The 23,876-nt window shown below is 51.9% G+C and overlaps 10 protein-coding genes across 10 annotated transcripts; 4 read left to right on the top strand and 6 right to left on the bottom strand.

The window, feature by feature from the left end:
• Positions 1–1,115: 1,115 nt before the first annotated feature.
• N0V89_006638 (uncharacterized protein) lies at positions 1,116–3,032 on the bottom strand (the record flags this gene model as incomplete). The annotated part of the gene is made up of 4 exons (XM_056215408.1): positions 1,116–1,192; positions 1,783–2,018; positions 2,142–2,359; positions 2,448–3,032. 4 exons carry the CDS (start codon positions 3,030–3,032, stop codon positions 1,116–1,118), a joined length of 1,116 nt encoding a protein of 371 aa, XP_056069655.1.
• Positions 3,033–3,717: 685 nt separating this feature from the next.
• On the top strand, positions 3,718–5,756 carry CDC14 (cell division control protein 14; the record flags this gene model as incomplete). Its single annotated transcript, XM_056215407.1, has 4 exons — positions 3,718–3,799; positions 3,852–4,166; positions 4,215–4,443; positions 4,490–5,756. 4 exons carry the CDS (start codon positions 3,718–3,720, stop codon positions 5,754–5,756), a joined length of 1,893 nt encoding a protein of 630 aa, XP_056069654.1.
• Positions 5,757–7,110: 1,354 nt separating this feature from the next.
• On the bottom strand, positions 7,111–8,145 carry N0V89_006636 (uncharacterized protein; the record flags this gene model as incomplete). The annotated part of the gene is made up of 2 exons (XM_056215406.1): positions 7,111–7,306; positions 7,694–8,145. The coding sequence occupies 2 exons, from the start codon at positions 8,143–8,145 to the stop codon at positions 7,111–7,113; spliced, it is 648 nt and encodes a 215-aa protein (XP_056069653.1).
• A 1,149-nt stretch (positions 8,146–9,294) lies between these two features.
• On the bottom strand, positions 9,295–9,882 carry N0V89_006635 (uncharacterized protein; the record flags this gene model as incomplete). The annotated part of the gene is made up of 1 exon (XM_056215405.1): positions 9,295–9,882. The coding sequence occupies one exon, from the start codon at positions 9,880–9,882 to the stop codon at positions 9,295–9,297; it is 588 nt and encodes a 195-aa protein (XP_056069652.1).
• Positions 9,883–11,397: 1,515 nt separating this feature from the next.
• Positions 11,398–12,661, top strand: N0V89_006634 (uncharacterized protein; the record flags this gene model as incomplete). The annotated part of the gene is made up of 2 exons (XM_056215404.1): positions 11,398–11,635; positions 11,841–12,661. 2 exons carry the CDS (start codon positions 11,398–11,400, stop codon positions 12,659–12,661), a joined length of 1,059 nt encoding a protein of 352 aa, XP_056069651.1.
• Positions 12,662–13,711: 1,050 nt separating this feature from the next.
• Positions 13,712–14,632, bottom strand: N0V89_006633 (uncharacterized protein; the record flags this gene model as incomplete). The annotated part of the gene is made up of 1 exon (XM_056215403.1): positions 13,712–14,632. The coding sequence occupies one exon, from the start codon at positions 14,630–14,632 to the stop codon at positions 13,712–13,714; it is 921 nt and encodes a 306-aa protein (XP_056069650.1).
• A 469-nt stretch (positions 14,633–15,101) lies between these two features.
• Positions 15,102–15,848, top strand: N0V89_006632 (uncharacterized protein; the record flags this gene model as incomplete). The annotated part of the gene is made up of 1 exon (XM_056215402.1): positions 15,102–15,848. One exon carries the CDS (start codon positions 15,102–15,104, stop codon positions 15,846–15,848), a length of 747 nt encoding a protein of 248 aa, XP_056069649.1.
• Positions 15,849–16,203: 355 nt separating this feature from the next.
• On the bottom strand, positions 16,204–18,505 carry IRS4 (Increased rDNA silencing protein; the record flags this gene model as incomplete). The annotated part of the gene is made up of 2 exons (XM_056215401.1): positions 16,204–18,116; positions 18,193–18,505. 2 exons carry the CDS (start codon positions 18,503–18,505, stop codon positions 16,204–16,206), a joined length of 2,226 nt encoding a protein of 741 aa, XP_056069648.1.
• Positions 18,506–18,847: 342 nt separating this feature from the next.
• LIG4 (DNA ligase (ATP)) lies at positions 18,848–21,823 on the top strand (the record flags this gene model as incomplete). The annotated part of the gene is made up of 1 exon (XM_056215400.1): positions 18,848–21,823. One exon carries the CDS (start codon positions 18,848–18,850, stop codon positions 21,821–21,823), a length of 2,976 nt encoding a protein of 991 aa, XP_056069647.1.
• Positions 21,824–22,162: 339 nt separating this feature from the next.
• Positions 22,163–23,053, bottom strand: N0V89_006629 (uncharacterized protein; the record flags this gene model as incomplete). The annotated part of the gene is made up of 1 exon (XM_056215399.1): positions 22,163–23,053. One exon carries the CDS (start codon positions 23,051–23,053, stop codon positions 22,163–22,165), a length of 891 nt encoding a protein of 296 aa, XP_056069646.1.
• Between the last annotated feature and the right edge of the window lie 823 nt (positions 23,054–23,876).

The raw sequence follows: 23,876 nt of genomic DNA, 5'->3' as shown, positions 1-23,876 counted from the left end.
CGATACTCTCACAATCCCCATGTGTATTGTACCCATAGGTTCGAAAATTGTACTTCTAGTGGAAACACGCTTCTGCAAAACGCTTATTGAGGTTGGATGAGCGCTGGCATTCCTTCTGCCTGGTGCGCTTTGAGGACGCACGCAGTTCATCTGTGGACAATCGCAACAAATCGGCAATCAGCCAGGGTTCCCACGAGGTCGCCTTGTGGTTCCTGCTTGTCCATATGACTCGATCTTCGTAAAGACACTCTACGTGCCACAGCTGCCTTCATCAATTGTGCATGCTCGATAGCCGCGTATGCACATCATTGCTTGGGTCGGCACGATTCTACCGTCCTTCGAGAAGCCGTGGAAAGCGAACTCTCAATCTCGGGGCAGCATGAGGCATGCGCCGTGATCATGCGTTGCTGTCCACTCGTATCGCTGGTCAGTGCAGAAAATGGCGTGGCAGGGGCAGGATGACCCGTATTGCGACATCTTTCGGGTTCCAGTCATTGCAGTCAAGCCATAAAGTGCTGCGAAAATCTCTGCTTTTCTGTATCAACATTGATAGGGAACAACATGCAATCCGTCTTCGCTGATTGTTACTGTAGATGTCCTTGCTGATATAGTTAGGACGTTCAGAAACCTTTCTGCCGGGATTGCGGCACACCGCGCCGTCTGACTTTGTCCGGCTGCATCCGCGAAGCAAGAGTCCCACGTAGTTCAAATTCACGCACAATCATAGTCATGTTGCTTTGCGATATTTGCTGATTTCGACGATGCGGCCCTAGCCACTAATTGGTACTTCTGGGAACAAGTGACGCAAGTCGATATACTGTGTACAGTACTTCGACTTCAACCAAGCGAAAAACGAGGTATGCACATGGCCTTGGATCGGCGTTGGCGTGCAGTGCAGCACTATCTGTGTGGCGACCCACCACAGTGCTTCTGTGAGAATCGCGATGAGTGACAGGACGGTTCCTGGCAGCTGCCCGATATGACCGCGCCGCGAAGTGGTCGGGAGTGGGAAGCATGGCTTTATATTAACGGTACCATGGAACCGACCTGCCACCCAACTTCGACGTAGCCTATGAGATGGGGCCTTCCAATGTTCCTAGTGGATCAGGTGAAGTCTACTTCTTCCTGTTCATCGCCGTTTTCGACAAGTCCAAGGTATTGCTGTATAGTCTCTGTGTCGAGAAGAGACGATCTCTGCAATACAGACGTCAGCGAGGCTAGACGGCAAGAACTGCTGTCAGTGGCAGTGGCAGTGGAGCGTGTAGAATATTCTACAATCGCGGGGTGGCAACCACGGGCATGCTCATACCTGATTGTCCAGAATGGTTCTTGTTCTGTCTAGCATTTCCACCTCTAGTGTGCGTAGTCGTGCGGCAAGGTGCCACGGCCCTGTAGAATTAGTACATGGCTGTAGATTGCGTGGCCGTTCACTCACCTGCTCTTATCGCCACTCCTCGCGTGGGGCTGCCTACTGCATGCAGTGCCGTGAGCTGCGCATCTACTCGGCCCTGCATCAAAACAACCGCTCGAAGCTGGTACACTTCCCAAAGAGGGTCCTCTTCGAGAAGTTTACGTATCTTCGATGTATCGTTCATTTCGCTTTCTTTCCAAAAGGCTTGTATTTCTCGATCACCGTCTATTGTCTGCCTTACTTTGAAGTCGATCCCTGCGGAAGTCAGCACGAGTTCATCTCATATGCTTCACATGTCAGTGCAGGCCAAGTCTCTTCACTGAAGCCGAGGGCAGGTCGCCGTATGATGTGCGGGTTTAAGATTTGCGTACCGTCTTCCTCGTTGACGACCACTAGCCAGACAAAGTCACTCTCCCATTCTATCCTATCTTTTTGGTCTACGAGGCGGAAGCCAGGCGCTGTATTGCAGACGTAAATCTTGGCAGGTCGGAGCGGATCGTCATCTGGTATGTCAAGATTAAGAAACATGATCTTCGCAGAAGTCATCGAATCTTCAAGGAAACCATAGGAGAAAATGTTCTCGCAAGCGCCTTTGTCGTCACCATACCTGGTCCGGTCAGCAAAGACACAAGTCTCATGTAGAATTCACTCTGAGCGGACAGCAAACCGACTCAGCAGATTCGAGGAGAGCATGTTGTGCGCGAGACAGATCATAGCGTGGAATACTTACGTGATGGTTATCTCGCCGCCTTTTGGGATGTCTTTACCGTGTCGCAAGATCAGAATGGCGTTGCCATCATCGTCAGTCTCATACAAGGCGGCCGTAGCGTCACCGGAAGCATGATTGGCCATGTCAATGCAAGGCACCATAGCATCTCCTACACCGGGAAATTCGAGCGCTCTGGATCGGTACATGGCATCGACACGTAGCCAATCGTCGAACGTAAGCTGGCAAGGTCAGTAAGTGCGCACTCTAGAGGCATCGTACAGGTAGAGCACGTGCTGCTTAAGACTAGGCCTGCGGGGGCTCACTGACCAAACCGACCTCTTCGTCCCACCAATGTTTAGCACACCAACTTATGCTCTCCGTGGCAATACGAAATGTCTCAAACTCGCGCAGCAAGCTATTCATCTTAGCTCGGACAGCAGAGCGAAGCGTAGTCCCTCCGAGAAGCTCGTGTTCTTCTTCGCTCCAAAAAGTGGGAAGGAGTTCATCTGGGAGATATTTGATGTATTCTGTGAGCGGCGTGTGGACGCCGATATCCTTGACGTCTGGGCAACAGATGGTCGCCTGCATAAGGAGAAACGTTAGGACTGCGCCTCGAGTAGTACGTCCGAAGTCATCAAGAGCCTGAAGAAGCTCCCGGAGATGCTGATCAGATTTGGCCATCAGCTCAATATTTTGCTTCGAGAGGATCAGTTCCTTTGGGATCGTCATGAGGGGCTCTTCTTCCTCGCCCACAAGTACACGTGAAGCTATTACTGTAGAGCCGCGCTCTTCGAAGCCTGGCAATGGGCCAACTTTGATGCCATTGAACTTGACGCCATGAAAATTGGCCCATGTAGGCAGGCCTTCGATAGGCTCTCTAAGCCATCCTTCAGTCCTTCCTCGTCTTATCATTGCGGTAACAAGATGAAGAACCTTAATTTCGACAGCTGGATCTGGTGGTTTCCGTAGCCTTTAATGACGCACTTAGTAATTGGATTTTGGGCAGGCGTGAAAGGGCCCTAGCACTGCAGTCTTATGCAGGATACCGAGTATGCAGGTTACCGAGAGCGAGGTCTGATGGGGCTTCTATGCCGTCACCAACTGCAATAGGTGAGCGGGTGTATACTCAGAGCGCCGTTGCAACGGGCGAGTGGTCGCCAAAGCAAGAGCACGAGCAAACAAACAAGATCGAGCAGGGATTCCGCACCTGGACACGGCCCAGATGATTGCGAGAGGACCTGTTGTGTGGCGCGTCGCCACGGTCGGGGGCCAGTGAAACTCTAGCGGCAGTGCACGGGCCTTGTTATGATCGCATGGGTGCTGTCAACAACATTGTGACTACATTTCTACAGCTCCTCGTCCTCCACTCGTTCCAACACCACTTCGCATCTTTACATTATTCCTTACCCGGCTCACAGTCGCCGACAGGCAGCGCAGCAATCGCCAATACACTTGCGCAAGTGCTTTCCGCCTCCACCCCCGCGCAGCCTCAACGCATCGTGCTGTTGGTACACCGGCAGTCCACACGACCTTTCAACTGACGAGGCGCATCTGTTGCGAGGGAGTCTACCCTTGAGCGGTCGCATTACCCAGCGCGATGTCTGCGCAGCAGCGAGTGGCTAAGATGCCTCGCTCTGGCGCCGGAACAGCCTATGGTCAGGTCATTGAGTACATCCAAGGTTCGTCTCAACAACAACACAAGTGCGATTCTGGTTCTCACTGTTTCTGTAGACCGACTCTATTTGGCCTCGTTCACCAACCCTCCCAACGCCGATACGCCCTTCAAGTACCTGGAGCGGTCCAGCCAGTCGCCGTCGAAGCGTTCAGCCAAAGCGCAATCCGGTCCTACCGCCGCGACCAAGCATGTAAACCCGCCTGTATACTTTACCATCGACAAGAGCCTTTTGTACAATGCCTTCCACGCGGATTTCGGTCCATTGCACATTGGTCATCTATATCGGTTCGCCGTTCAGCTGCACGAAGTGTTGGGAGACCCTGCGAACGAGGACCGTGCGGTGATCTTTTGGAGTAGCGCCGACTCGAGAAGTACGTGCGCCACCGTGTATTCGTGAGTCAATGTTGACAAGGAGACAGGTCGAGCGAACGCGGCGTGCATTTTGGCTTGCTACATGGTGTTGATCCAGTCATGGCCACCACATCTGGCCCTGGCGCCTATTGCGCAAATGGACCCGCCATGCATGCCATTCCGTGACGCAGGCTACAGCCAGGCCGATTATGTGCTGAACATCCAGGACATCATTTATGGTGTTTGGAAAGCAAAGGAGGAGGGACTTTGCGGGCTCAAAGACTTCAGCCTCGAAGAGTATGTTCAACTTGTCGCTTGTCGAAACCACGACTAATCGGTCCAGATACGAGAAGTACGAACGAGTCGATATGGGCGACTTCAACTGGGTCACACCCAACTTCCTGGCCTTCGCATCGCCCAACGTTCAGCCAACACATGAGATCCCCACAACATCACCAATGTACTCTACCCTGCCATCCACCATTGCCGAAGTCCAGCGATCCGGCTTGCCTACGCCGTTCAAGAATGTTTTGTCGCACTTCTCCGCCAGAAATATCGGTCTCGTTGTGCGACTGAACTCGGAGCTGTATTCATCGACCTATTTCACCAAGCTGGGGATTCAGCACCTGAACATGATCTTCGACGATGGCACATGCCCTCCGCTTTCATTGGTCAGGCAGTTCATTGATCTGGCACACGAGATGATTACGGTGAAGAAGAAGGGCATTGCTGTGCACTGCAAAGCCGGTCTCGGGCGCACAGGCTGCCTCATCGGCGCATACCTGATCTACAAGCACGCATTCACTGCCAACGAGATCATTGCGTACATGCGTTTCATGCGACCTGGAATGGTAGTCGGTCCTCAGCAGCATTGGCTGCACCTCAACCAGTCCACATTCCGGGAGTGGTGGTACGAGGACACAATGAAGGCGAAATATGCGGAGAAGATTCCTGCGACGCCAACAAGGTCACCGCATAAGCAACGACTAGCTAGCAACGGTCAGACATTCACTCCTCCTAACGGCTCGCAGAAGCGCGCTGCTCTTGGCGAGCTCGAGTCGAATGAGCGCAGCAATCACGGCGCCTCAATAGGCGTGCAAGAAGATAACCTCCCCGCGCCTACCCCAGGTCAACCACGAAAGACTAGCAAGCTGTACGGTGGCGGTACTGGAAGGTCGCCAATTCGAAATCATGAAAACGAGCCTTTCAGTAGGTCTGAGCGCATCACCGAGATCAGGCGACTAGACGGCGAGTCGGATGAGGAGTTCCATCTCCGCCAAATAGCTCGCAGGACAACACCGCGATCTCCCGTCGCGAAAGACCGCGACCGTCGAGCTGTCAGCATGACGACCACCAAAACGACGACGACCTCGACGTGGACATCGTACGGGGAAAGCGACGCCGAGAACACTGCACCAGCAGGAGCTCACCCCAAGACACCATCACGGGAAAAGAGCGGAAACGGTCATGGCAGCATCAGCGTTAGCAAGGTCCGTGCCAGTCCGTCACGGCGCAGCGCTGAGAACAAGAGCGGCGTCAGGAAAACCAGCGGCCGAGTAGGCAGCGTCGGCGGATCCGTGTCCCGAACCCTGAGCGCGAAACCTGCGTAGTCGATCCTTCAATTCTTGTTCGCATTTGAAAGCATGGCATGCATGTGCGTATGCATCATCTCGGTGTCCTGGCATGGCATAACACAAACGGCGTTCTGGTCTCGCATTTCCGTCACCGTCACGAAGTCTACTTCTCCCGTCACTCCTGCTCGTCTGTCAGTTAATGTCAATGTTCGGCCTGCTATATCTTGGGCGTTTCTCTCTCAGCTCGGTGTATATGGGGGATTTATAAGGCGTCTCGGGCTACTATCTGGTGTCTTGTCTGTTGTTGCGAGGGTTTCTGTGCGAAAGTTTCTTGTTGTGAAATGCTCATGACTGTATGAATCAATGAGAGCGCATTAGTATTAATTCGTTCGGTACACTTCACTTCTGTCGTTTCAGTTGTCTGCGTGATCGTGATGTTATGGGAAACTGAGCTGCTGCTTTCGTAGAGGCTCTTGTGGAAAGCAGTGGTTCTGCACCAATGAGTGCTGTCACGAAGGGTGCAACTTTTCTGATTTTTAGTCCTCACTGGAAGCCTTAAAGCGGCAGGTTTCTATGATCTTAGATAAAAGGCCGCCAGTTCTGACGTTGTGTGCCTCTGTAAGATCGGAACACCGTCGTGATCTCACTCAGCCGAACACAGTAGTGTCGACTTTATCACGGGACGCTTGTGTAGGAAGACATTACTGAAATATTTCTTCCATCGTTATAGCGACATGTTGTTGGGTCGCTCCACCTTTGTCCTTGCTACTCTGGTTCAAGTCTATAACCGCTAGAGCACGCTCAACGGCAGTGTTCTGCAACCTTGAATCAAGTCCAGTTGGTATATTCATCTTAATTTTACTGTAAAAGCCACCCAATATTTCGGAACATCTGAACAACCAAGCAGCATCCATGACCTCCCCAATTCGCTCGTATGCCTCTCCGACCTTGATTGGGACGGCCTCACATTTTTGCGCATCAATTTATAATTTTTTTTCGCATGTGTTCGTCACAGTTTGTATGTATCCTCGTATTGCTGGGTAATGAAGTCTCTCAAATGCTTGTCATGCTTCACAGATGGCTGAATATATTCAAGCACATGCAGCTCTAAGTATAGCCCAAGACAGCATACAGCGCAGCTATCACCATCGGTATGTACTCAAGTGCTGTTAAGTTGCGCATTCTAACGTGGATTGGGTCCATCTACGACTGCACTTCGCCTCGTCAGACCACAAGGCCGAGCTTTTCTGATTCACATGGGTATACTAGAGGCGCTAAACCGCCGCAGATGGTGCAGTCGATGGTCAAAGTATGTTCCTCGTCCAACGTACTACATCCTATAGCCCACTCGTGGCTTACCTGAGCCATTCTACAAGGGTTCACCATACCGCTACTCTTCTTCCGCAACATCGCTTAACCTCGTCGGTTGAAGCCACCCCTCGGTAGGAAATTGCCAATCACCATAACCAGAGCTTTCGTCAGTATTCCCTTCATCCGCAACTTCGAGAGGCGATGCTGCTATAGCGATTTCTTCGAGATGATCGGCGTAATGCTTGCATATTTCCACCTTTCCGCTCCCAGTGTTGCTGTGACATAGCTGACAAAAACGTGGTGATGAATGGTCATCAATTCCATGCTCTGTTTCCAGGTGTTTCACCCAATCCTTACGGAAGGTAAAGGCCACAGCAATATGGGGGCAAGCAAGCTCGAGACAGGAGTAGGGCTGTAAATCTTGTAGTAAATGTTGCCTAAGGTAGAGTCAAACGTAGAACGTAAAGACCGGAATCAAGAGCACTACTTACTGCCAATCACGTCTGTTATCAAAGGTGACGGTCTTCCCACAGAAACTACATTGAAAAGAGCTATATCGGGCATTCCGAGGCAGTGGTGGTAGCCTGGACCGGCTTTTCCCCGCTAAAGTGAAGGCTATGGAAGGCGCAACGACTGAAGGAACAATATTTGATGGCACGGACGTTCCCAATCCCGAGTCGTGGAATGCTGTTGACTTCTCGCCTTGATCGACCATATCTGAGGACTCTTCAGTAGCTGCAAGGTTGGACTCGCGAGCTGCGGCCATTCTATTGGATCGCTCAAAGTTCAGCCGACCTAAGGTCTCCACTAAGGTGCCAGGCGCTTTCTTGAACTTGGATTGGATGATGTCGGAGAAGATCATTGGCGCTGTTGGCTCCGCTTGATCTGGTTCTGGCTGACGCGGAACTTCTTCCGATAATTGTAAAAGCGTCTCGATTGATGGATGCAGCTCGTTTAGAAGCTGCACATACTCGTGGAGGTCCTCGGCGCATTGTTCCAAAGTATCGCTGGCCGAGCTGCTACTGCTGTGACTGTATTCGCTTGTCTCGCTTTGGTTATCGGTCGCACTAAGCTCCTGCACGAGTATCAGGAGACTCCGGACCTGCTGTTCCATGCTATGCGATATACCGTCTGCTTTGAGCTCCATTCACCGTTTATTACAGAGATTCCTAAGTGTAAGATTAGTGTCTGGATATCAGACATTCAGGATTGTCGGGCAATTACTTTTCACGAGTATCGAGCAAATTTCCACCAAGAATGTCATAATAGTCTCAGTCATCTCATATGCCTCCGTTCCCAGATGATCTAAGTGGTTATCACTGACCGTATAAGCGGACCCCCACTCTTTCAGCAAATGATAATCGCGCTCAAGCAGGATCTTCCCCTTGTTGCCAGAAGATTTCTGTTCTGGCATCGCCGACAGGATTGTAGAGTAGAGCCTCACCGTATCTTGGTAGAAGCCACCGATTTGTGTGTGTTCTAACGGACTCTGACTAGCAACCGTCGAATCTTGCCATTGCTTCACATAGTCAGTCTTGGACAAGATTGGTGACGCTGTTCCCGCACGATCGGCCGGCCTCGATGATGATTCCTCGTTGATACTTTCGTCACTAGCTGCCACGCCATACATATCGTACATATACATAGAGCCGTCATCGAGCCCAGCATCTTCAACGCTCACAGGGGGGGGGGTTCATCCGTGATCGATCGGGAATCTGGTATTGATATGGATGACTTATCTGAACCATCCATCTACGTATGAGTCCACCACGTTGCTTTACACAGAGCAAGATAGCAACAATTCTGATCTCTTAGTCGACCCGGACCCATGAACACATCTACAGTGTCACAAAGCCTGATATAACTATACTCCCGCAACATTTCACGTCAAAACTTGTGGCTTGTACACAAGTTGCTCTTGCAATCGGCCCAGCTACTCATCGTGATGAACGCCATATGGTATTATCTTCGATTCCTTAAGATTGCATCAAAGGACGACTGACTTTCGAATTGCCTATGATCCTGTGCCTTTGGCAAAGTCGACTAGAGTTCCTTCGGCGTGATGGAACGACACAGGCTTTTAAAACTCCGGAAATAGTTGATTTGCGGAAATGAAGTACCTGCATGTACCCGGGAGAGCAGAAGATGACGAGGCCAATGACACAGCACACGAACACACCCACACTCCAAAGCAGCACATGGCTAAAATTCACATTCAAAAGTTGGTCATTCGTAAATCCACATTCTGATGAGATATAAAGCTTCACTCCACTCTCATATCGACCTCATTGCTCGAAAAGTGCCTGCCGTGAAACGGAGAGTCTGAGTAGGCTTCCAGGTCACTCGTCTGCAAGTCACCCCCGTACTTGTCCCACACGGCGAAGAATTTTCCTGACATTGACACCTTGTACGTGGCGGGCTTTTTCTCAGGCAACCATGGCTTGTTCATGACAACCTCGTGTGCCTCCTCGGTCCCTGGCGCAACTGTCACCAGATCCTCCTCACTGGGTGGCATCTTTCGATTGACCTTCAGACCATCGGTAGGAATCTCGTTTCCAGTCTCTTCATCGATGAGTTTGAAAAGGCCTAAGTTGGCAGCTGATGGATCCATTGGTGTGTTCCATTTCAAGAGCGTGAGTGGGGTGGAAGGGTTGTTGTTTTTGAGCGTGACAAGTAGCGAAGGGGGATTCCTCGATATCTGCGAGAGCTTGAATTCGAGTCCTGGAACTCCTTCCTCGGCAGTATCAGAGCCGGCCATGCTGAAGGAAGATGAAGAGGAGCCGTTGAAGTAGTAGATAGCGCCGAGGAGAGTGGCTGCAGAAACGGCGATCAGAGCGGTTCGTCCGTTCATTGAGAGATGCGAAGTGGGTTCGTGAGATCTCTAGTGTGGACTGCAGTCAAGCTTTCGAGGGACGGCGCGTATCAACGATCTGCCGCTGCGGGGATCGCTAGGCTGCGAGGGGCAGGAGGGCGAGATTGAATGATCAGGAAGTCAGGAAGTGTATCAGAGCAGATGTCAGTTGGCCTGGCGGTTAGCAATGAGCAATGCTTTGCAGACGATGACGTTGAAACCTATGGGTAAGAAACAGCTGCCTGGCGAGGACACATGTCCGCATTGCACAGGGATGCTTTTTTGCCTCATTGCCATCGACCTTGTCATGCTGCCAAAAGGCTTCATAAAGACGTGGCCAATGTGCAGGCGGCAGGTCACGTTGCGCTCGTCTATCGGCGGGGAAGAGGGGTTGAGATCTCAAAACGGCTATGTCGATTTTGGCGCTAAGGTAGATTAACGCCGAAATGAGCAGGAGACATTCATGCATCGCCCGCGCCATACAAACGAAACACGCCGTCTCATCAAGCAGAGACATCGTGGCTGGCGAACGAGGAAGAGGGCGCGGCCCCCGAAGCCCCCCACACGTGTCACTGCCATCTCGCAGCCTGGCTGCGCTACACCCGCCGCTTGCCTCAAAACGGTTGGAGTCCCGCGCTCCTCCCGAGGAAATACTCCGCACATTTCAACCTCCCAGCATCGCAATCAAGTGAATCTCGTTATGTCCCGTGTTCTGGACACTCTGGTTACAATACAATTCGAGGCTTTGAACTAGCAACAACATTCTCGACAGGGAATTCAATAGTGGAGACACGATCACGGAGAGCTGCATTTTCAATTCTTCACAACAGCTTGCAAGCATGCTAAGGCACATTTCTGCAGCCATAAACGGCAAGTAGCTCCTAAATTGTCTTGCGTAACAAAGATACGTGAACATTTCTTTAGCATGAAAACAAGCTGGTATTCTTTTGATGCCGAACTGACGAGAGCCACGACGGTCGACAAGAAGTCAGATCCCTGTGAAACACCGGCTAGAAACAGTACGCCTGAGCCTATCAGCGCGCGGTAAGCCTTAACATCACCTTGTGCCAAGCGTATTCTGGCACATGTAATTTACTTTCTCGGTGATCGTCGGGTTCTCGATGCAGCACAGAGCCTGTGGGGGAAGTCTTTCGCTGTACAGAATCCTACTACGAACGTTACATCCAGCTCTTGTCATCCGCTTGGAAACAAGCCGCATGAAACGCCCCACAGTCTACGGCTGGTCACTTGGAAACACCAAGGTCCCTGCTAACTAGCATGCTGCCGCGAAGCCTAGATTAACAATGTTCCATAGTTCGGTTCGTTCACTGCATGGTAATCCTGGAGACGGGCCACCATCTGGTCGGTCAATCCCTTTAGCAGGCACAGACACGGTTCGTATAAAGTCATGCTTCTTCCTCAGGCAGTGATAGTCCATCCTCTCGTTCATCAGCTTCTACGGCGCCTTTGTTCATTCACATTCGTTTTCTTGTCTTCACTGCTTCTTCTTCCACCATGAAGGGTTTCACTCAGTTCACTCTTGCGGCTCTGGCAGCCTCCGTTAGCGCTGTCTCTGTTAACCTCAACAAGCGCGAGTCGCCTTTGAGCGTTTCACTTTCGAAATTAGGTAACACTGAGGTCAAGGTGGCCGTCACGAACAATGGCAACAAGACGCTCAACTTGCTGAGCAAGGGAACTTTCTTGGATGAGAGCAATCCCGTTGAGAGGGTCAGCGTTTACTCGAACAGTGGCAGTAAGTTCGCCCTTAGACCCTGAGATGCAAATGCAGCTGGGAGTCGGTGACGTGATACGAGACATGGATGCATGAGCGACACAGCATATGCACGTCTCGGACCACAGGCACGAGGCTTTCGAACGTCGGTTGCCTCAAGCCTCGTGATTCTAGGCTCGATTTGACTTGACTTCGTCTATATGAAATGTACTTACCAATGTACTAGGCACCAAGGTCCCTTTTGAGGGTATCAAAATACGCCTTCTCACTAGTGGCCTATCTTCCGATGACTTCCTCACCATCGGAGCTGGTCAGACGAAGGAGGTCACCGTCGAGACCGCCGCTCTCCACACCCTGAATGATGGCGGTGACTTTGATGTCTTCGCCAAGGGTCTCCTACCCTACGCTGAGGCCAACTCCACTGAGCTCGCTGGAAACCTCAACTACGAGTCTAATAAGCTCACCATGAGCGTCGACGGCGCCGTCGCTGCCACTGTCGCAAAGGCGATCACCAAGCGCACTACCGTCGGTTCCAGCTGCACCGGCACCAAGCTCACCGCCATCAACACCGCTCTCTCGAACTGCGCGAGCCAAGCTTCCGCCGCAGCGTCTGCTGCGTCCGCGGGCACCAAGCTCGACACCTACTTTAAGTCGACCTCGTCCAGCACCAAGACCGAAGTTCATGACCGCTTGACGGCTGTTGCAAGCGACTGTGGCAGCACTAGCTCTACCACCTCCACCAACTGCAACGATCCGTACAATGGCTGCTCTTCAAACGTGCTGGCCTACACCGTCCCCACGCAGAATTTCATCACTTACTGCGACATCTTCTTCAGCGCACTTCCTGCGGTCTCCAGCACCTGCCACGGACAGGACCAGGCCACCACTGTGCTCCACGAGGAGACCCATGCCGATGGCGTGTACAGCCCTGGAACCGATGATCTTGGCTATGGATTTGCTGCTGCTTCAGCGCTTTCTACAACCGATGCGTTGAACAACGCCGATTCATACGCTCTGTATGCGAATGCCATCAACCTCGACTGCTAGAGGTATGGTATTAGAGGGTTAATGATGAATGTAATGACGATAAACTCGTTGCAGAAGTGGCATGCACTACTTCTTCAGTCACTGTTCATATTCCAAATAGAGATACCATTTGCACAGCGCTGAAATGCAATTCATCTGCTTAACGTATTCGTCTTATGTGCCAATGTGTCTTGTCTCTCTTTCTTAATATGGCTATGTTTGGCTATCATTGCCATTGCAAACATCACTCGCTTGTTCGTCATGTCTTTGTGCACAGCCATAATAACTATCCTACTGACTTGACCAAAGCAAACACCGCCTTCGAGAGCTATATATTTCTCAGCTTCCCCAAGAAGTTGGCAAAGCCCAAGAGTACAACAATATCCTGTCACATCTGTCCACTTGTGTTCTATACAAAATGGATTCACCAACAAGACCTCATCCAGGCAAACGCTCTGACCATCACCCCGAGAAAGCCCCCAACCCCCCTCAAGCACCTATCCCTGGCAGCACAGAATTGAAAGCTATCATAACCTTCCACCCGTGCTACCGCTACAACCCCTCCTCCTCTATCAGCATCAATAATAGGCCCGGCTGCATCCTCGCTGCATCACAGATAGGAGGAACACATCAAGCCATTGCAGACAAGATCGTGACAGCCACGGGTTGGACTGCTCAACAGCACATCTGCACGAGAAACGATGGTACGGGTCTGATTCGAGAGATACAATTTGTAAAGGAGGAAAGGCCTGGTTCCTTGCATCTCATGGGTAGTTTGAAGATGAGACTCTTGAGTGAGATAGGGAGGGCGGAGGCGTTGGAGCATAAGTGGGTGCGGCTGGGGGAGTGAAAGCCGGGGTTTTGAAATGCAGAGAGGGGGTATGGGTTGATATGTGTGGAGGCTTAGTTATGTAGGCTTGCGATGTGAGGATGGGACTTTGGTTGATAGAAATGATAGCCCGTACCCATATGTTCCTTTCCTATCTGTGGATAGATCTCTCATCCAAACATCTGGTAGCGAGGAACAGGTTTCACGGGCTTTGGTATCACATCGCACCGCTCCCGTTGTCTCTACGCATTCCCCCTTCGTCCCTGCTGCTCAATCAACCCCACGCCGCGCACGAACGAGCTAGTTGCCCAGAAACCACCGCTAAAGTCTAAATCATACCAATAATTCACAGCGCAGCACAGCCCTTCAGCATTACAGCTTTGACCCACTTTATGATACCACAGCGCCGGCAAATACAGCATATCCCCCTCTTCAAGCGTCACCCTCAGCGCTTGCGAATACCTTGAGAACGGCGTCGTGTGTTCTTCAGGTCTATCTGGATCCCACGTTGCAAAGGGGACATACTGCCCCTCCTCTCCTTCTTCCGCTCCATCGATCTTCACAACCATATCCTTTTTCAAATGTAAAGTCGAGTCCGGCGGCCCATCGTTCCCATACGTCGCAGCCAGGACTGCCTTCTCGTTGACACACGGCGCCTCCACTGGCGGCAACAGCACAAAATGCTTCTTGCCGAGCACTTGTACGTATACATTCTCGTAGTTATCTTTGTGCAGCGCAGTCGTGCTCGCGCTGTTGCCGAGCCAGAAATTTATAGCGTCGGGGTCTTGATCGAGGGCTATGCGAGCCCAGGGTATGCTCGCTGGTACGTCCTTGAATAATGTTGCATACTCCCCTCTCAGATTGTCGTTCTGCGTCTGCAGATAATATGTCGAGTCATTCCACGTGTCGTCAACTCCCTGGGCACGGATGTTCGACTGCGCGATAGAGAATGGGAGAGTGGTCTCGAATGGCTTTACGAAGAGGGCGCTGGAGTCTGGGAGGTGCAGGATGGAGTCTGCGTTTCCGTGGGGTGTGATTGCGACGTTGACGGGGGAGGAGCGTATGACGCTTTCTAGGTAGGCGGCATTCCATTTCTTGTGGGAGGGCCAAGAGGAGGCGGCCTTTCGGACGACGAAGGGGCGGTTGCGAGCGACGTAGCGCATGAAGTCGAGGGGTGACGGTTCTTCTTGGAGTTCATCGATTGTGGTGGGGTTTAGGTCGTGGTATGTGTTTATCAGGTCTGATACATATCAGCAAAAACATCATGGCAATTGGAAATGGATGGAAAAAGAGTAGATAGTGTGCATGAGGAAATGGAAAGCACCTCTTACAGCATCGTGGAGAGTCCCTTCGCCTTCAAAGCCAATTGGAGCAGGTCTACGGTATAGATTCAGCGAGGGTATAAACATAAGATTGACTAGGAGATGCTCTACCTCGGGGTGGCCTGCTCCGGGCTTCTCAGCCCAAGTATTTGGGGTTCTGTCATAGTTGTGATTCAGTGTTGATGCGGGGATGTCTTGCGAAATGCGACCTTCGCGGAGTTAAGAAACTTGGCGCTCCGAGCTCAAGCTCGAAGCTCTCCAATTCATCTCTCACAATCAATTGACCGCAACAACAACTGCAAGCCACACAATGCCTCCCCCACGAATACGACCGCTCTCCGCGCTCCTCTTCCGCTCAAAAACTCCTCGACCTCACGCCACCTTCTTCACCCAACGAACAAACCCCCAGCGACCGCATAAACTCACCACGCTCCTCTCCCGCCTTCGCCTCTACCACTCCAGCGCCCTTCCAAACCCCCTCCGCACAACAACATGGTACCTCCAAACACTCAAATCAGCCGCCAAATTCTTTCTCGTATTCCACATCTTCACGACCTACATCGGCACCATAGGTCCCACCCATGGCATCTCCATGATCCCCACGATCCCGCACTCCTACATCTCCACCCCGTACATCCTAACCTCACACCTCCACCGCCGCGGTCGCAACATCACCGTCGGCGACGTAGTAACCTACGTCACGCCCGCGAAAACCTCCACCATAGGGTGCAAGCGCGTGGTCGGCATGCCGGGCGATTTCGTCTCTATAATAAGTTCCGGCAGAGGCAACGAGGACCTAGAGAAGAGCGATGAAGAGGGCGACTGGGCGAACGTGAAGGAGGAGGTCGTGCGAGTGCCGGAGGGGCATTGTTGGCTTGCGGGCGATAATCTGGAGTGGAGTAGGGATAGTAGGGTATTTGGAGCTGTGCCGCTGAATCTGGTGAGGGGAAAGGTGTTGGCGGTTGTGTGGCCGCCGAGTGCTTGGAAGGTCTTGGGTGGGGAAGAAGGGTTGAGGGATGCGCGTGATGGGGAGTATGAGCCTGTTGTTGCACGGTGAGGCTGGTAGAGGAAAAAAGACAACACAGGAGTTCATGCGCACTTCGAGGCTGCTGTGACGCGGCGATGATGTGTATTTGTAAGAGGTGGGTCAAGGGAGACTGTAAAACGTAGCATACGGGACACAAGCTATCTGTGTCACCGCGAAGCAAAAGGTCGATTGTGGACAAGGGGAGAGTGTAAGATCCTACGGTGCAGTGTATCAGGAGGGAATAGGATGGGCAGCTGTAAAGCATCTTGTAGATTTCCAGCGCCGAACTCTATATTCAGAGACAGAACTCTATTATTGAAACCAAGAATTATGGGTATATCGTCTTAGACAAAAGAAAACCTACACCGATATTCGATTACCACAATCATCGCACGATTTCCTTGACGTCCAACGGGTTCTTCACGTGCGGTTTGTGCACCTTGTGAGAATGTCGGTCGCCAACTTTCACCTTCACGCCCGTGCCCCTCACACTTTGCCATACGCTGTCACTGACCTTGATAGGGAGTTTTCTCCCCTTCAGTCTCTGATCGATCAGCCACATGCCCACCACAAACTCTTCCCTCTTTAGCCTTCCAATGGCCCTACTATCCACCAAGTCCCACACCTCTTCGAGGACGTGCTCAGGAAGGCGACTTCTGCTCCAGATGTCTTTAACAACCAGATTTAGCACGTCAAGTGATGGATCCTCCTCTGAACTAGCATGAGGAGCGCGAGATGAGGCGCGAGATCCTGCCGGCGAAGGCGACGTGGTGATGAAGAGACCTTTGTTGGCTGCCCAAACGCCCTCGTAACGCTTGCGTTCACGCTCGGTGATTTGATCGCGCCAGCGTTTGCGAGTGCCCTCGTGATGTTTGTTTGGGTGCTTGCGGCCCATTCCCATGATTCGCGTGCCCTTGCGCTTGTATCTTTCGCTTTCTTCTTCATCCGATGATGAGGACGGATCTTCTCGCATTGTTGTTCTCAGCTTGCGGCTCGGTGGCGGCTTAGGTTTCGGTGGTGATGGAGAGCGGCCAAAGGGTGAATGACTGAAGTGATGATGTTTGCGTACTGGCAGCGGCGGTGTCGCGGTCAGCGAAGGACTTCCGGAAAGGTGCATAGAGGAGGGTCGGGGGGCTGGTGAGGCATTTCTAGAAGAAGCCAAAGCGGCTCCCATGATGGCACTGGAGAGACTTTCGCCTGTCATATGCTTCGTGATGGATCTTGCGGACTCGCGTTGATAGTTCGAGTGGTAGAACGTGCCGGTCGGGGTGGATGCTCCAGATACTGAAGCTCTTCTAGGAGGGGTAGTCTGTGTGGGTGGAGGAATCGGAGCAGTAGGTTTCGATGAAGCACGAGCGCGTGTAGGCGAAGGAATAGACAGTGGCGTAGCAGTGCTCGGTCGTTTTATCTCCTGCGGTGGCCTTGCCGAGCGTCGTGGTGGCGGTAAGGTCGGCTTGGGCTTGAATTTCTCTTCCTGGGTTTCCCGAGCAGATACGAAAGAAGACGGAGATGAGGGACTCTCGTGGTGGCTCAAAGACGAAGACAGTCTTCTGCTATGATTTGAGACAGGTCCTGCCATGTCCTCAAACCTTGAATGGGCATGTGGAGAAAGGGTCTTTGGTGGTGGCCTAGGGCGGACGACCTTCGTTGATTTGTCGGCTACTGTCTCTGGATTTTGCTGCATTAAAGGAAGTGAACCAAAAGTGTCTTTCCGCATATTCTTGAAGTTTGTATTCTCGACGACCCCGTCAGTGGAATGCGGCAGATCAGACAACGGCTTTGGCTTCGGTTTCACAGCAGGCGGTGTCTTGGTCCGTTGTCTCTCCAGAGGTTCGCCATCCTTCGGTTCAGGCGGTAACCTGAAAGCGCGCTGAGGCTTGGGTGATTTTACAGGAGTTGACGACCTCTGAGAGACCTGCCGGTTTTTCTCGAACATGTTCACCAACGAGCTTGTCGGTGGAATCGGCGAGTCATCAGTGGGTCTGTCTAAGCCTGCGTGCTTTGCTCGTGCAATAGCAATTGGATCGATCGTAGCCTCGTCTCTCCTCACTTTGGGTACGTTTTGCTGTCTCGAATCCAGCCTCGCCAGCACATTCCCTACGCCCCCGAGCGGGGGTAGCGCATCCCGCCCATTCGCTTCACGGTCGGTCATGATGGGTGTTAACGGTCGTTGAGGGATGGGTTTCATTGGACTGTATCGCGCGGCGGCCAGCTTCGCGGCTATGTTCGAGGGAGACGGCACGAGTTCGAAGGGAGTCTCTTCAGGGACTGCCAGAGTACTGGAACTGCTGGATTTGCCTATTGTCACGGTCAGTGAGGCCCAGCAAGGTATTGTCCAATGCAGTTGAAACACTGCCGAAAAGCCACAACATACTCAGCGGTTGCCTGGGCGAGGCATAGGGTCTAGCAGTACTCCTTGTACTCCCGCCCGTCCAGTCCCTCCTCAACGGTGTCGTAGTGCCCGAAGGCGTCGTGTTCCGCGGCGTTCCACCTGTGCCTACTTTGGTAGCTGCGAGGAGAGCCCCATTGCCCCCGCCTGTGTACGTGTTTACGAGGGGTTTTGGCTTTACGGGCGGCTTCGAGAAGGCCGATGACGCGCCACGTAGGGCTGCATCGCGGACATTGTATTGCGTGTCGCCGGTACCTTGCGGGACAAGAGGAGTGTTGCGGGCGCTGGCTGAGCTCATCGAGTGCCCATTGGATGGAGACGAACAACAGATGCGGCGGAGCTAATAGTTAAGGGTCCTGCAACGTGCATGTGGGTAGCACGAGCTCCAGGAAGCAGAACAATGCAGATTTGAACGAGAGACTGAGGCAAAGTAAGCGTGGAGACTCAACGTTGGAACACAGACAATGCACAGCCAGCGCCGAGCATGATGCCTGACGTTTCAGGCCAATAATCGGACCCCCGATCAATTAGCTTTCACGTGATGACGTGAGCCGCAGGCGCGTTGTTGCCTGCGCGGCGCGGCACACCAACAAATATCGCGCGCTCAAGGCTATCCACCTTCTACACCGATGTACTCATCATGGCTGAGGATACACCAATGCCGGATGCTGACGCCGCCAAGGAGCAGACGCTCATGTATGGCGGCGATGACGACCTAGATTCAAAGTACCCTAATCGGCCTGCCAACCTCCATAAAACGCTGCCATTCCATACGCTTTTCAACGAGCTATTTGACCCGCTATTGGACACTGTCAAGAAGAGTAGACCGGCAGGTCCGCGCAGGAAGGTTGGCCCTTCTGGACATTCAAACCTGTCGCCGCACGAGGCCAAGCGCAACATCATCGAGAGGTACATCGCGCAATGGCGCAAGGAAGTTGGCAACGACTTTTACCCGGCCATGCGGCTGATGATCCCGGAGAAAGACCGTGATCGCGCAATGTACGGACTGAAAGAGAAGGCCATTGCAAAGATCTTGATACAGGTCACCAAGATCAACAAAGACTCTGATGATGCTAAGCAAATGGTCAACTGGAAGTTACCTGGCCAGCTGCACAAGGCGTCAGCATCAACAGCGGGAGACTTCGCAGGACGTTGCTACGAAGTGTTGTCGAAGCGACCTTTGCGGTCGGAAGTGGGTAACATGAGCATTGCCGAAGTGAACAACACGCTCGATCGGCTGTCGCAAGTAGGAGGGGAGAAAGAGCAGATCAAGATCTTTGAGCGGTTCTATCGGCGCATGAACCCCGAAGAGATGACTTGGCTGATCCGGATCATCCTAAGACAAATGAAGATCGGAGCAACTGAGAAGACCATCTTAGATATATGGCACCCTGATGCCGAAGCTCTTTTCAACATCTCATCCAACCTCCGGCGAGTATGCTGGGAATTGTACGATCCGGAAGTGCGGTTAGATGGGGACGACACAGGTATCACGCTCATGCAATGCTTTCAACCACAGCTCGCCGCTTTCCAGCCCAAAGTTGGTTCGTTCGACAAGATTGTGTCGAAGCTCAAACCCACGCCCGAGGACGACTCCTTCTGGATCGAAGAGAAGCTCGACGGTGAGCGGATGCAGCTCCACATGCTGGAGGACTCCTCAGCACCAGGCGGGACAGTCTTCGGATTCTGGTCTCGCAAAGCCAAAGACTATGCCTACCTCTACGGAAAGCATTTCACTGGCGACGAAGCCGGGGCTCTTACCCGCTTCATCAAAGATGCTTTCCACAAGAACATCCGGAACATCATTCTAGACGGCGAAATGATCACCTGGGACATGGAAACCGATCACATCGTCGGCTTCGGCACACTCAAAACCGCAGCTATATCCGAGAAGGAGAATACCACTGGTTCTAATACCGGACAACGGCCACTCTTCAGGGTTTTTGACTGCTTGTATCTTAATGATACACTGCTTACGCCTTATACCCTTCGTGACAGAAGAGCGGCACTTGAAGGTGCAGTGAAGGGCGTCCCGCGACGCATTGAGATACATCCGTACCACGAAGCACATTCTCCCACCGAAGTCGAACCCGAACTCCGTCGCGTAGTTGAAAACGCATCCGAGGGTCTCGTTCTCAAAAATCCACGTTCAATGTACAAGCTCAACGAGCGAAACGACGACTGGGTCAAAGTAAAGCCGGAGTACATGTCCGAGTTTGGCGAGATGATAGATTGCGTTGTCATAGGCGGTTACTTCGGCTCCGGGCACCGCGGTGGCGCCCACTCGTCCTTCTTATGCGGATTGATCGTGAACAAGAAAGCAAAGGAAGGCGATTCGGACTACGGGAAGTGCATTTCGTTCTTCAAAGTTGGTGGTGGCTTCACCAGAGAAGATTATGCCTCCATTCGCGGACGCACCGAGGGGAAGTGGAAGGACTGGGACCAGCGTCGGCCTCCGTCAATCATCGAGCTGGGCGGCCACGCAGAGAATCGTCAGCACGAAAGACCGGATCAATGGATCCATCCTGCCGACTCAGTAGTGCTAGAATGCAAAGCCGCGAGCGTGGAATCAACCGACAGATTCCGCCTAGGCCAGACGTTGCGTTTCCCACGGTTTAAAGCCCTCCGTACAGACAAATCCTGGGACCAGGGCTTGAGCATCGACGAGTTCTGGGAAGTTAAGAACACAGTAGAGACTGAACACGCAGACAAAGAGAAAGACTTCAAGATCGAGCAAAGCCGTCGGAAGAAAGCGCGGACCACAAAAAAGCCACTCGTCGTCGCCGGAAACGACACCGTAAGCACGCAGTACGCCGGCCCAGAATCTAAGCTCTTTGACGGTCTGCAGATCTACATCATGACGGACCAGATTCACCCAATGAAAAAGTCCAAGGCAGAGCTTGAAGCACTGGTTAAAGCGCACGGCGCGAAGATCGTACAGCGCGACACTTCAGAAAAGAACCTTGTCGTGGTAGCGGATAAACGCCTCGTCAAGGTATCTTCACTTGAGAAACGCGGCATCACGAACATTGTAAAGCCGATCTGGATACACGACTGCATCCGCCAGAACGAGGTTGATCACGGTGATATCCCATACTTGCTGCCCTTTGAGCCGAATAGGCATATGTTCTACCTCCTTGAGGCGGAGCAATTGGCGGTTGAAGCAAATCTCGATGACAATGGCGATCCTTATGCGAGGGATATCCTTGATGTTGATGAGATGCGGAGCATCCTCGCTGGGATGCCGAAGGAATCAGAAAAGAGTTTTGATGACCAGGAGTTCATGGCACAGCTGGAGGATCACGCGCATACGATGTCGCATCTGAAGAACTACATGTTCAGCAAGATGAAAGTTGCGTTTGCAGAGAGCTGCGATGACGCTGAGTGGAACTTCAGAGCGAGTCTGGCACGAAATTATATTAGGTTTGCAGGTGGTGATGTTGCAAAGAGTGAGGACGAAGATGGGATTACGCATTTGGTTGTTCCGAATCCGGATTATGTTCCCAAGGGCAGGTTGAAGGTTACGGGACTGGCGAGGCCGGTGGGCGTGGAGTGGGTGGAGAGGTGCTGGGAGGAGGGGACGAGGGTTGATGAGGAGAGGTTTCAGTGGGGTTGAGGACGTATGTCCTTTTATTTTTAGGATCTGATGACGGCAACAGTCACGACTTCACGTTATACCAATTCACGACGAAAGATTTTCAAACAAGGATGAGTTCTATTTTCTGGCTCTATGGTGTTCAGATTGAGACATGTAAAAAAGGTCGAGGAAAAGCAAGGAAGAATAAATAATGAAAAGGCAGGCTGCCTCGTGGTTTTCTCAAGATCATGGACGTGAAAGAAACGAGCATGTCCCTAACCAGATGAGCTTGACCGTCTCTGCCAAGTCTTCCGAGACAGCGCCTGGCTTCTTACTCTTTTGCAAGGCAGACATTAGTCGCCAGCTGCGTGTAGCCTTTCAAGAAGCATCTGGAGCTCCGCCGGTGCGCTCGGCGCGGCGACGGCTCAACTGCTCGATATGCTCAATCGTATAGCGAAAAAGCCTAGCTTCAGGGCCGGCCCTATCTAGAACCTCGTCATCAACCCACTCAGCAATGAAATTAGCCAACTGAGCTTCATTAGGACCATTCGAAATGCCCGAAACCTCCTCCCCCTCTGCGAGAAGACGAAAGCTCTCATAGTCACGGCGACCAAGCTCCTCATAAGCGTCTTCAATCCAATCACCGAGCATGCGACGGTCCTCCGCATTACTAGACAGGTTCCGCCGCTCGCTCAGACGATCAATTTCCTCGAGGAGGTTTTCAATTGACGCTTCTTGGGATGGCACGTCCTTGAACAGATTTCGACGACAAAGAGGGCAGGTTCCACAAGTAGTAATAGGGTTGTCGAGCCAAGTCATTACACAGGAACGATCGAACATGTGGCCGCAGGGTACGACTACGACGGCCTTATCCAATTCATCCATAGCCTCATGGCAGATTGCACACACATCGGTTGGGCGCGCTTCAGTGCGCGGGTCGGAAAGTGCAAGTAGACCATTGGCGTTCTCAGGGTTCATGAACTGTGCACGTGTGGGTAGGCGTTGATTACCCTCTTGGCCAACGGTGTGCTGCGGGTTAGAAAAAGCCTGGAAAGCAACGAGAAACTCTGCTGGAATCTCCGTGTCGACGGGGCCCAGCTCGTCCTCGTCTTGCTCCATTGCAGACGTGTAGTTCATGATGTCTTCCAAAGTGTCATGTGGGCGAGCTGAATCCTGTGCTTCATATCGATCATCGATGACCTCAGCCGAGGTGCTGATCCGAAGCCCATCAATAAAATTAATGTTCTGGTTGTTCTCCGAAGATGACATGATTTCTATGTTTGTTTTTTGTAGAGGTTAGGTGAGTAGAGTTGTGTTGAGTCTTCGATTAGAACTTGTCCTAAGTTTGGTTGTTGTTTGAGATGGAGACGAGTGGATATTTATTGATCGACTAAAGCTTATCAAGTGAATACACAAAGCAGGATGTCCCTACATAGTGAAAGATAGTAGTCAGGTGCTGAGTTGTGCACGAGTCTGGACAACATTGTTAAGGTACAATGTTGTGTTTGTCGCCAACTCGTAACCTTTACCGGGTCTAGACAGAAATAGACTCCACCACAAAAACATTCTATTGTGTATTTCTCATTCTGTCCACACATCTGTGAGACCTGACCAGCCACTCTACCCGACTATAGCAAAATAACGCTCAGGTTCAATTATTATCAAAACATTCTCATACAACTGATCAGCAACACGAAGCAAGTGAACAGAGATGGCCATTGTTGGCCATTCATTAGGTAGAAAATGACTTACATTGGTGGCTTACTAGTCCATGATTCTTATTACCGTTTACATTGATAATGTCCCAAATTGGTCATATTCGAAAGCGCTTTTTGTGGTATGGTCACGACCTCACGAAAATTCAGGGGTTTCCGCCACAGTAGGGCAGACTCTAATACAAGATATGCAATTGAACAGGCTTAAATCTATAATGATACACTATCCCGAACGGAGTTGGTAATGAATATCAGGATAGGCCTTGCTCTATGTTTAAGTCCTGGGCCACTTGTTGTAGCGATCGTCTTTGAGGATTCGCCCATAATCCCCGCAGAAGTCGAGAAGCTCCATTGTAATAAGGACTATCTTCTAGAGC

This window comes from Didymosphaeria variabile (assembly GCF_027946475.1).
Source record: "Didymosphaeria variabile strain IMI 356815 chromosome Unknown scaffold_5, whole genome shotgun sequence".
NCBI classification, from domain to species: domain Eukaryota; kingdom Fungi; phylum Ascomycota; class Dothideomycetes; order Pleosporales; family Didymosphaeriaceae; genus Didymosphaeria; species Didymosphaeria variabile.
The sequence above is the reverse complement of the archived record's forward strand: the minus strand, read 5'-3'. Positions and strand labels throughout refer to the sequence as shown.